The 12234-nt window shown below is 40.1% G+C and overlaps 1 protein-coding gene across 2 annotated transcripts in view; it reads right to left on the bottom strand.

Annotated features, from left to right (window-relative positions):
- MGAT4D (MGAT4 family member D) overlaps positions 1 to 12234 on the bottom strand; it is a 113597-nt gene that overhangs the window by 68364 nt on the left and 32999 nt on the right. For both annotated transcript variants that reach the window (XM_084626016.1, XM_084626015.1), the window contains exon 2: positions 4228 to 4389. In XM_084626016.1, coding sequence (XP_084482142.1) covers positions 4228 to 4389 — 162 coding nt within the window. The remainder of the gene's footprint in view (positions 1 to 4227; positions 4390 to 12234) is intronic.

A 12234-nucleotide genomic window follows, 5' to 3' on the forward strand; every position in this document is an offset into this window, starting at 1 on the left:
TACCATGAAGTGGTAGTGTGCGTGGTTCAATATGAATCTGAAGAACCTTCTGTGAGCTTGGTATATCAATATATGAAAATAGGTGTCTCTTAAATCGAGGGCAGCGTACCAGTCCCAGGGATCCAGGGAGAGGATAATGGATGCCAAGGTGACCATGTGGAACTTTAATTTCTTGAGGTAGCTGTTGGGGTGGCGCCGGCCTAAAATGAGTCTGAGACCTCCCTTGGCTTTTGGGATTAGGAAATAATGGGAATAGAACCCTTTCCCTCTTAAATTCTGCAGAATTTCTTTCACGGCTCCCATCCAAAGGAAGGATTGAACCTCCTGAGCCAGAAGATCTTCATGAAAGAGGTCCCTGATGTGAGATGGGAGGAAGGATAGGACGAAAGTTTGGAAGTAAACTTGAGGGTGTATCTCACTTACACCATTTTCAACACAGAATGGTCCATGGTGACACGGGACTACGCATTGAGAAAATGGGAGAGGAGGTTGGTAAACAAAGGAGAAACAGGGTCTGGCATCATGGGAACTGGTATGGCATCGTTGAGTGTCTTGTCAAAAGGCCTGCTTAGAGCCCCCTGAATGTTTAGGTGGGCAAGCATGGACATTGAGATAGCAAGGGCTGATGGCCTATGCCTAAAATGCTTGCTTCTTTTTCTCTGCAGTTCCTGACAGATAGGCAGAGCAGGGTACAAAACAGGCTGTTGGGACTTGTAGTGCTTCCTTGAAGTCATTGGTGTATACAAACCAAGGGACTTAAGTCTTGCCCTAGAGTCCTTTAACCCATGAAGCTTCACATCAGTCTGTTCTGAAAAGATTGAAGCTCCTTTGAGGGTAGATCCTGAAGGGTTTGCTCGACCTCCTGCAGGAGACACAAAGACTGTAGCCATGAACTCCTATGCATGGCTACTGCTGAAGCCATGAACCTGGCCGCCGAATCAGCTGCATCCAAAGCAGATTGCAACGAGGCCCTTACTACTGATTTTCCCTTGTCCACCAACAAGGAGAACTCTTGCCTGGAGTCCTGAGGGAGCAAGTCCTTGACTTCTGCATGAATCCCACATGTTGAAATCATATCTGCTTAGCAGCACCTGCTGGTTTGCAATCCTGAAGAATAAAATATTCTACCGAATAAATCCAGTTTCTTGGATTCTTTGCTTTTGGGTCTTCACTAAAAACCGACTAAACTATTTACAACTATGTACAGATATGCAAAAAGGAAAAACCACATAGAGCTTGCCAAAGGAAGGATAGCAATTCCAGTGACCATCATGGGCAGTAAGAAGGAACTGAGGGATCACGGGGTCAGCTGGGTACTTTATACTAGTGCTATGAGTCCACAGCACCTGAGGGCGCTCGAGCCGCCCTCATGGGTACCACTGAGGGAAAAATTTCTGGTGACTGTGCTTGGGGCCCACATGCACATAGAGTGGAATGCACATGTGCAATCACTCAAAAAAGAAACCCACAAAACCTACTCACTAGGTGCAAGTTAGCAGAAACAGGACTCTGATTTCCTGTTCTCCACAACTCCCTGTTACCTGCCTTTTCCATTCCCCTATGACAGCAAGGACAGTGGATTTATGACATGGACAGTAGAGTTGGTCAAAATTTTTCAACTAGAAAATATTCCTGCTAAAAATAGGATTTATAGGAAAAATGTGACTGACAAAAAAAATAGTACAAGAAATTTTGAAGGGAAAATTTTCATTTTGTTGTGAATTGAACCCCCCATTTTAAATGTTTTTTTCTCTTTTTTTGCCACTGAATACAAAAGAATGAATAATGTCTACAGCTTTTTCTCCACATTCCCTTCTACTCCTTTTTCCATTCTGTAACTTTTCAAAACTCCCTCAACTAGGGAAAAATAGAGAAAAGAGAGAAAAAAAGGAAGAAGTGAAAAAAATTGTGGATATTGTTAATTTTATTTCACTCAGTGACACAAAAGAGAAGAGGGGCAGAAAACGGAAAAATGAAAGTTCATTTTTTTCAAAAAAATATGTAACAAAAAGGTTTTTTTAATGTTTGGTTTGAGCCCTGTGAAATGGAAACTTCAAATTTTGTCATAAAATTGTTTTTCAACCAGCTTTAATGGGCAGAATGCTATGGAAACTCTGAACTATTGTGTTGTTTAGGTGGAAATTCTCCACTCAGTCACCACTGTATTGAGGGGTGAAAAGCTGCTTCTTCAAAGATTGCCTTTCAACACACACAAATTCAGGTTCTGATTTGACATTGGTGAGGCCTCATCTGAAGTACTGTGTCCAGTTTTGGGCCCCACACTACAAGAAGGATGTGGAAAAATTGGACAGAGTCCAGCAGAGGGCAACAAAAATGATTAGGGGACTGGAACACATGACTTATGAGGAGAGGCTGAGGGAACTGGGATTGTTTAGTCTGCAGAAGAGAAGAATGAGGAGGGATTTGATAGCTGCTTTCAACTACCTGAAAGGGGGTTCCAAAGAGGATGGATCTAGACTGTTCTCAGTGGTAGCTGATGAGAGAACAAGGAGTAATGGTCTCAAGTTGCAGTGGGAGAGGTTTAGGTTGGATATTAGGAAAAACTTTTTCACTAGGAGGGTGGTGAAACACTGGAATGCGTTACCTAGGGAGGTGGTGGAATCTCCTTCCTTGGATATTTTTAAGGTCAGGCTTGACAAAGCCCTGGCTGGGATGATTTAGTTGAGGATGGGTCCTGCTTTGAGCAGGGGGTTGGACTAGATGACCTCCTGAGGTCCCTTCCAACCCTGATATTCTATGATTCTATGATCCTGCCTTGGTGGCTAAAAATGTTGTGTATAAGGTGTGTTTTTGTTTTGTACGGATAGAAAAAGTTGTTACGTACTGCATATCTCCTTCTCTCCTCTCCCTACCTGGCTTCCTATGTGGTACCACCAACCTGGTAGAGTTGCCTAAATTCTTTCCCAGCTGACCTTGATTTCTAAATATGGAAAGAGGACTGCCCCAAATTATTACGTAGCTCTCAGTCAGAATCAGGCCCTCACTGAGGTAGCCATAGGGCAAAAATCCTACAACATGGACTCTACTCCAGTGTTTATAATCCAAAGCCAGATCCTGCAAACACCTAAGCATTTGCTTAATTTTAAGCACATGAATTGAGTCAATGCTGGATTGGGAACTAAAAAAAAAAAAAAAAACAAAGTGAGGAAACAGGATAGCACATACAGGCAAAGTGGTCAGAAGGACAATGATGCACATCTTAATTCCTCCTCCCTTTCAATTTTTAATACAATATTTTAATTATAAAATCCCAAAGCTTTTTTCTATGTAGATTTAACTCCATGTATTCTGTCAGAAATAATTCTTAAATATTTTGTGTTGAGACCACAATGTCCCACATTTCAACTACAACATAACATTCCTAATCTATCTCCCCACAAGAAGGCAGCCCCTCTCATTCTCTCCACTCCCTCTTGATAATGGGGTTAGCAGCAATGAGAACAGATTTTGGAGAAAACTGTGCCTATGTCACCAGGGATGTGAGATGGCCAGCTCCTGCTCTGCCTTACTCCTCCTCCAGGGGACAGGGCTATCTGCCTAATCCATCATACTGCAACCACTAGAGTGGAGGTAGATCGCCCTAAGTATGTGCAGTAGCTGCTGAAGCAGTTGGGCCTAATGTGTTTTTAAAAGGAGAAGTGAATAAAAACTCTAATTAAATTAGAGTGGAAAGTCAGATCAACAGAATATGATTAACTGATTGGAATTACTTCTAGTATTTGTTGTCCAACTTTAAAAATGTACCGAAGGTGCGTGAGAGTGCGAAGATGCAAGAGAAAGAGAGACTTTCGGTAATAAACGTGTTTTAGTCTGCTTCTCATAAGCAAAGCAGGATGAGAAAGGGGTAAACATTTCATAGATATTTTTAAATGTCCCCTCTTTTGAAATTTGGGGTGAAAAGGAAATAAGGACTCTTCACAAGACAAATAAAAGGAGAAAAGAATGATAGAAAAATGTTCTTAGAGTTCTCTCAGGTTCCAAGCAACCAATCCTATAAATTGTCATGCATCAGGTAAGTATTATTAGGACCTAATTAAAGAATGGTAAAAGTCTTCTCTCACCCTCTTTTTAAACATATAAGGGCCTGATGCTGCCATCATCAAAGTCAATAGATTTGTTCCCATTAACATTAGTGGAAGCAGAATTGGGCCCAGAGTATATAATAATTTAATCTCTTTAGGAAGAAAAATTTTTATGAGCACAAACCTGTATGATTTGCTGTAGAGTTCAGTCTCTCCGCAACTACCCGTTTAACTGCATCCAGGACAATGCTCAACTCACGGGATCTTTTTTTATTTTCTTTTTCGGCATATAACAATCTTTGATGAAGTTCCAAAAACTGGGTTTGGTACATGTCTAAGCCACTTCCTGCAATGAAAACGTAAATGGTTTCTTCAGGGAGGGATTAACCATATACTAGAATAAGGAGGGAGTTCAGGAATAGGTGACAGCATGGAAAGAGAATGAAAAGAGAGTGAAAACAGAAAATAAAAGAGCTGATTCAAGGTTTATTGGTGGAGTGAAGAAGGGGACAGAATACTAAGAAATAAAGACAGGATTTAGGAGAGCACAGTTATACAAAACCTTGAAAGTGAGGACAAGAAGTCTGAACACAATACTGAGGATGACGAAGGCCATAGAAGAAATTGAAGTGGGGGATGGCATAGTCCCAGTGACAGGCAAGAAGGATGATTTCTGGACAGATTAGAGGAGCATGAGATGACTGGATGATAGCTAAAGTAGGAGATAAGGGTAAGGACATACACATTAGCAATAGGGATAGAAAGTCACTTGGGTCAGAGTGTAGGTTTGATAGCTGCAAGCGAGGACAAGCATAACAGATCTACAATAGACTAATGCATGCTCTTCCTCCAGAAGTGAATTATAATGAAGAACTTCGTAGTAATTCGATTCATTTTTTTTCACGAAATCCTTCCTTCCTGATTCTTAAAATATATTATATACCCTACATTGACCACAATCTATAAGAGGAGTCCCTTCACTAACACCCCACCTCCCCTCCCCACAATCCCCTCCACACACTGTTTTTCACTTGTGGTGTACCCCTGCACTTCATGGTTTAATCCGAGGCCAGAAGTAAAAGTCCTGGAAGTGGAACTGAAAATCTTCCAAGAGAACTTGTTCCCATGAGATTCACAGCTTAGTTTTACAAATCCAAGAAGTCTGGAAAAGCATCCCTATTTTTGGGTGCTTATCTAAACTGGACCAAAAATCCTCCAAGTTTTCAAAGGTTCATCTATCATTAATAATCATCCAAATACAGAATTTCTTTGAGGCTATCCTATGCTAATGGGTCAGATTTATGAAATAATTCAGGAGTGGGTAAGAATGCTTTGACTTCAGCTCCTGAACATGGACCTCTTGAAGCAATATATTCATGCATATCACACTCTCTAAACTAAACTGACCAATCACCAAACAAAAAAGGGAGCACTTATATTAACTTCTTAGAGATGCCTTACAAGTGCATTTCCGGCAGACAATTAAGCCACTTATTGCTTTCAATCAGCAATGAGTGATGATCATTTAAAACAACTTAAAAACTGTCCATTTAAATTAAAAATAGGAACCATAAAAGAGAAACAAAGCTATACAGACAATAAAGTACAGTGTAAGCAAATAAATCCTTAAGTGGCTCCTCCAAACAAACAAAAAACCTTTAGAACTTTTTGTAACTAAAAAGCTAACCTTTAAAAGGAGCTAACAGTCTATAAGTGACAATGATAGTCACTGCCCTCATTAAAAACAAAACAAAATGCTCTTAATGATGTTCATGTTCCACAAAGCAGTCCAGCTATGAAGATTATACTCCTCACTCCCATTTGCATTTGCTCAATTTTTGATTGTTCTGCAATGTCTAATAAGCTTTTCTATACTACCAAAATTGAACTCTTCCTAATTAAACCATTGGTATTGAACTGGATTAAGCACAAATAATACAACCACACTAGCCATGTTGATTTGTGCTTGGAACTGTCATAGTAGCTTTGCATGTCCGATACTAGTGCTGTTCAATGCCCTCTGAATACTGGTCCCACAGTTCCTGGCACAGCTGCCAGAAGCAGTGGGTTCTAGGAGGCTTTGAAAAGACACCAGAGCACTATGGGACAGTAATTAAATTAGTGCAGTCCCAAATGGCACTAGCATAGAGTGGGCTGATATGGTTAAGACTAAACTACTATTTAATTCTACTGAAACAAATCTAAGCCAGATACACGTAAACCATCTGAAGCACTTCATGTTGGCAATTCATGACAGCAGAAATGGGGAGGGGAGGCACACTTCTCCTAGCGTAGACCTTGAACCAGTAAAGCATTTCAATACATGCATAATAGTCTCTGATTACTCACATGTTTAAAATTACACACAAAAACAAGCTCTTTATTGGATCAAGCTCATGGTAAATTTCTCTCGTCTACACAAGGCTTAATAGACTTTAGAGTGAAAACTTTTTTGAAAGAGGATCTCAGGTAAATTTGTGTCACTCTGTATGCATTTATGGTTAGCGTAAGTAAAACAGGAACACAACAATAGTGCTTTTCACCTTCTAAGTACAATCATAGTTAATCCAGATTTTATCATTTGCTTTCCCAACAGGAAAAAAAAATGATGCAATACTGACCACATGGTCACATGGTGAGAGAAAAAACTGATGATTGATGGCATTGGCATCCATTAAGTTTCTCTAAGGCACATGATTATTGTCTTATGGAGAGCCAGTTAAACACTAAGCTTTTCAAGTGCAGCAAAGCATACCTGACCATTGTAGGCATGAATCTTGAGACCCAAGAATAGGAATCCATCTTGAAAGACTTGTCTTTGATTGGGGTAGAGGGTGGAGTGTCATTATTTAATAAGCTTAGAAGGGTTCCAAGTTTGGGTATTTAATGTCTGACAGAACGCCGTGTGCCTGAGCAGCATGCCAGGTTTCTGATGGGACTACTTCTCAGACGTCAGTGCAGCTATTTGGCATTTATACCAATATAACAGAGCTGAATTTGGCCCAGTGACACTACATAAAATGTTCTGAGCCAGATTTTCAGTGGGGCCAAGGAAGAGCTGGGACAGCATGGGGAGTGCGTGCAAAAGAGCCTTTTGCATCTCCTATGTTGGTTCTGTGACAGCCTGGCCTTCCAGCATAGATTAGAACAGCTTCAGACCTGTTCTACCAGCTGCCAAAAGCGCTCAGGTGCTCTTAAGGGAACAGAGGATTGTCAATGCATACCTATCTATAGGGCCCTACTAAATTCACAGTCCATTTTGGTCAAATTCACGGTCATAGGATTTTTTTAAATTGTAAATTTTATGATTTCAGCTATTTAAATCTGAAATTTCACAGTGTTGTAGTTATAGGGATCCTGACCCAACAAGGAGTTGTCAGGTGGTCATAGGCAACGAGTTATATGGGCCTGTGGTGCCCGTGATTCACCAATATTCAGGATCATGGGTCCATAATTGTCCACTGAGCATTAATTTGAAGGGCACTCTTAAGAACATAATAGCAGCCATACTGGGTCAGACCAAAGGTCCATCAAGCCCAGTATCCTGTCCTCTGAATGAATGAACAGACAGGTTACCATCAGGTGATCCATACCCTGTCACCCAATCCCAGCTTCTGGCAAACAGAGGCTAGGAACCCATTGCTGCCCATCCTGGCTAATAGCCATTGATGGACCTATCTTCCATGAATCTATCTAGCTCCCTTTTGAATCCCGTTATAGTATTGGCCTTCACAACACCCTCTGGCAAGGAGTTCCAGAGGTTGAAAGTGCATTGCATGAAAAAATACTTTCTTGTGTTTGTTTTAAACCTGCTACCTATTAATTTAATTTGGTGGCCCCTTGTTCTTATATTATGAGAAGGAATAAATAACACTTCCTTATTTTCATAGGGCAGGAACTAGGGGTGCGGGGGGTGCTACAGCACCCTCACGTTTTATGCGGGGTCCCATCCGTGCTCCCAGGTCCCGGCTGCTGCCCAGGGCTCCATTTCTGGCACCACATCTGGAGTCCCGACTGCTGCCCAAGCCCCTGTGCCCAACCCCAGCTGTGGCCTCAGCCTCGGTCCCCTAACCCTGTCCAGGTCCCCCAACCCTGTCCAGGTCCCCCCTCCTGGAGACCATGGCCCTGCTCCTGGCCCCAGCTGAGGGGGTGGGAGGGACAGGGGTAAGGATATATATTGGCTTACAAGGCAGTGTGGGGGGCAGAACTTGAACCCTTTCTGGGAACCACCAAAAATTATACAAACCTGGTGCCCACAAGGGTGGTCACAAGGTTATTGGTGGGGGGAGGGGGGAACAGAGGCGGATTGCGGTACTGCTACCCTTACTTCTGTGCTGCAGGCAGCAGCCCTGCCTTCAGACCCGGGCAGGTGGAGAGCGGTGGCTGCTAGCCCAGCTCTGAACGCAGAGCCTCTGCCAGCAGCAGTGCAGAAGTAAGGTGCCCGTGGCATGGTGTGGTATTGCCACTCTTACTTCTGTGCTGCTGCTGGCGGGGCACTGCCTTTAGAGCTGGGCACCTGGCTAACAGCCGCCACTCTTTGGCCATCCAGCTCTACAGGCAGCAGCACAGAAGTAAGGGTGGCAATACCATGATCCTCCTAAAATAACCTTGCGACCCCCCTGCAACTCCCTTTTGGGTCAGGACTCGCAATTTGAGACACACTGGTTTCCCCCAGGAAATCTGTATAGTATAGGGTAAAAACATACAAAAGACCAGATTTCACAGTTCGGGACACGTTTTTCATGGCTGTGAATTGATAGGGCCCTACCTATCTATAGTCTTCTTTCCCCTAAACACTGTCCTTATGCTAGGAGGATGGAGACACTGGAGGATTCCTTTACATGGGACAATTCTCCATCTGCAGGCTTAAAGGTCAGTTTTGAATTAGGCGACCATTGCAAAACTGCTCTAACTGACTGAGAATCAGCCCATGTGTATCCTCAGTACTTGAGAGTCTACTTTTTGTCTAATGTTCTCAGAAAATAGTTAAACTGCTGGTTTTGAATATGGCACAGGGCTAACAAAAACAAATACAAGACTCGTGCTTTGAAAAGTCAATAATAATATATATTATTCTTAAGGAAAAAATAGAAGATAGTGATTAAGATTGACATGATTTCTTTGGGAGTACTTGAGGCTGTGTTTTAAACGTCCTCAGTTGGGGATAAAACTAAACTTGTCATCTCCTACAATTGCCTATACATTTCCACTAATAGTAAAGCATATCCCTCAAAGATTAAATCTGAAGTAAACCAAAATATGAAAAGTTCCACTGTGCCATTGTGGGAACAAAAGATTTAAATTGAAATTTATTTCAGTCCAAATTCTAAATGAAAATTCCATGATTACATTTCCATTACATGTCAATCAATATTGCTCTTTAGTTAGCACTTTTCTATTCTTTTCTCCTAATTTCTCTCCCCTTTATATTTTTTATTAAAAAAATTAAATTTCAAAAATATTTGTAAAGTAGTAGACCCTGTTACAGGGCCAAATCCTGCTCACCTCATTCATTAGAACTACTCATTCAATACACTATGATTTAGCACAAAATGCCAAATCCCAAAAACACATTCTTCACTTTACCTACCTGAGTAGTCCCATTGACTTCAGTGAAATTATTCACATAAGAAAAAATGTGTGATTTTTTTTTATTAAACAATTAATGCTAAAATAATTTTAGGCACACTCCTGTACACCTTTTCATATCCACCATGAATGTTTTGCGTGTGCTAGGAGTGAAGGAACAGGCCTAAAGCTATGGGAAATTTGGGTGCAGAAAGCACTACAGACTGAGCCTCTATGCAACAACATTATTAACTACTTTTGTTGCAGCTCTGGGAATAGTGTTTGTTACTTAAATTGCTGTGGCAGAGTCATTAAGAAAAAGAAAAAAAAAACCTTGCAATTTCTATGCTCTATAAAACAAAAAGATACTGTTAAAAAATAATTCACTGTGAAAGGAGTGCTACTTTTAAAGAAAAGAAAACCAGCTATATTTCAAATCCTGAATTCTTTCCCAACCAGATGACAACCTTTTAGCAAGAAATATAATAAATTTAATATAGCTAATTAAACAACCAAAATTGACATTAATATCTAGTACCAGATGGACTGAGGCATAACAATACACTCAGCTAATCATTGTATCAGGTGCAGTTTAACACTGTTAGTTTTATAGTATATCAAGGAATATGGATTCACATCATATTCAGTAGCAATTCCGAAATACGTACTGGAGAGTTGAGTACGAAAAGTCCTCTATGGAGCTAGAAGCTGAAAATTAAGTTGTTGATTACTGTAGAATGATGGTATGGGAAGGATTTATAAATTGATTTGATTTCAGATTGCAAGTGGATCATAATCAGAATCCTAACCAGAAACCAGAATACAATCCACTGCCCATAAAATTTGGTTGTTTGCTTCCTTAACATACGTCAGGTTTAGAAGCATAAGGCAGTTTACCAGTAATTTTTTCAGGTTTCAGAGAATGTGCAATAGAGATTCAAAGGCTAAGTAAGTATAAGCTTTTTAGAAATCAAGGAAACAGTGTTGACTACCCATATACTTTACGTATAGAGTGTCAGCATTTTTCCTTTGATACTTTAATTTCTAAGCCTTTCCAAATTGGAAATTATGCACTTATGCAACCTCACATCAAACAATAGTAGAATGGTAGCACTACTACAATTCTATCCAGGACCTACTGACAGTACAATGAACAATACAGATTTTATCTTGACAAGTTACACATGCTACCTCAATGCTAAACATCAGAACTATTCCCTTTCTGCCCACAGCCTCACATTGCTAGATCAAACCCAGCCATTAATTAACCACTGACATAAACCTAATTTAAAAATGTATGGGAAAAGTTCATAATATTTCTGGGTTAATAAATTCTATCCACTGTTGACACTAGACACATTACAGTGACTGTAAATCCAAAGGTCTCCTAAATATCTCATATTGGTTTCAAGGTACGTATTCCTCTTATCTTATTAGTTGAAACATACATTTTACTGTCCTTGTCTATCACCAACTCGAGGATTTTCTTTCAGTGTTATTTCCAGTTCAAAATAAGAGACTCTAAGAGACTTATTATTTTATATCGTGGTTGAATGTAAAGGTCCTGTACAAACATATCACAATAAGACAGTTCCGTTCCCAAAGCTTATAGTCAGTCAAAGTAGAATCTAGGTTTTTCATTCTTCCACAGAAAATGTTTTAAGGTTCTATATAAGCGATTCCATCTGGCAAAGTTTAGTTGTACTTTTTGCAGTAAAGGTAAGAGGCTTCTGAAGTATAACACTGATGGACTAGTAGCAATCTCCACATCTACATATACAAATCCACACAATGACCATTTCAAATGAAAGTCTTTTGGTAGAACATTTTTTTAAATTTGGCCCAGAAAGGTTGCTTCTGATTTCAATATATGAGTCCAGATAGATCACCCTACTGTTTGAGCAGACAATGAATTTGTAGAGAGAGGTTCTAGGTGATTTTATATATATTAATAAGCCATTGGAAAATGTGTTATGTTCATGAGAACTAGGTTTAATTCCTGAAATATTAGGCTCTGTGAATATTGCTATTGTCAAAGACACAGTGGCCATTGCACACACAACAGGGGAAACCAAGCATACCTATTTAAGTCTTTTCTAGAGATTACACAGTGCTGACTGTATATTATTGGCAGAAACACAGACAGAATAGCTGAATTCAGAAAATAAGTTGTGGACCAAAATGTAGAGCATTTAATATATAAAAAAAGCATCAAGGGGGCTTGTCAAATGTTCTCTCTCAGTTTAAACTGAGGATTAGTAGGCTCTCTTAAATTATAACTTTCAGGTAGGTCAAAGCATGGGCCTGAAACTGTTAATTTAATAAGCCTCTTAACAAGAGAAGACCAAAAAATACTTATAGGCCACTAAGTTGAAGTACTATGGCAGAATAAATGTTGATTCTTGGTAGATCATTACCAGGCTAATTCATAACCATATTCAAAATGAAATTGCTCTGTGATTGCTTCAACGCTGTGGTACTCATTAACTGTGGCTTTTCCAAGAACTGTATTCTCATATGTGACTCACTAGAGAACACAAATGCACATCAATAAAAGCAGCAACTGTTATTATCTCTTGCTTTTTACTGAGCGCAAACCTTTATAACACCTATGTATAACATT

This window comes from Lepidochelys olivacea, assembly GCF_965140295.1.
Source record: "Lepidochelys olivacea isolate rLepOli2 genome assembly, chromosome: 4".
NCBI lineage: Eukaryota > Metazoa > Chordata > Testudines > Cheloniidae > Lepidochelys > Lepidochelys olivacea.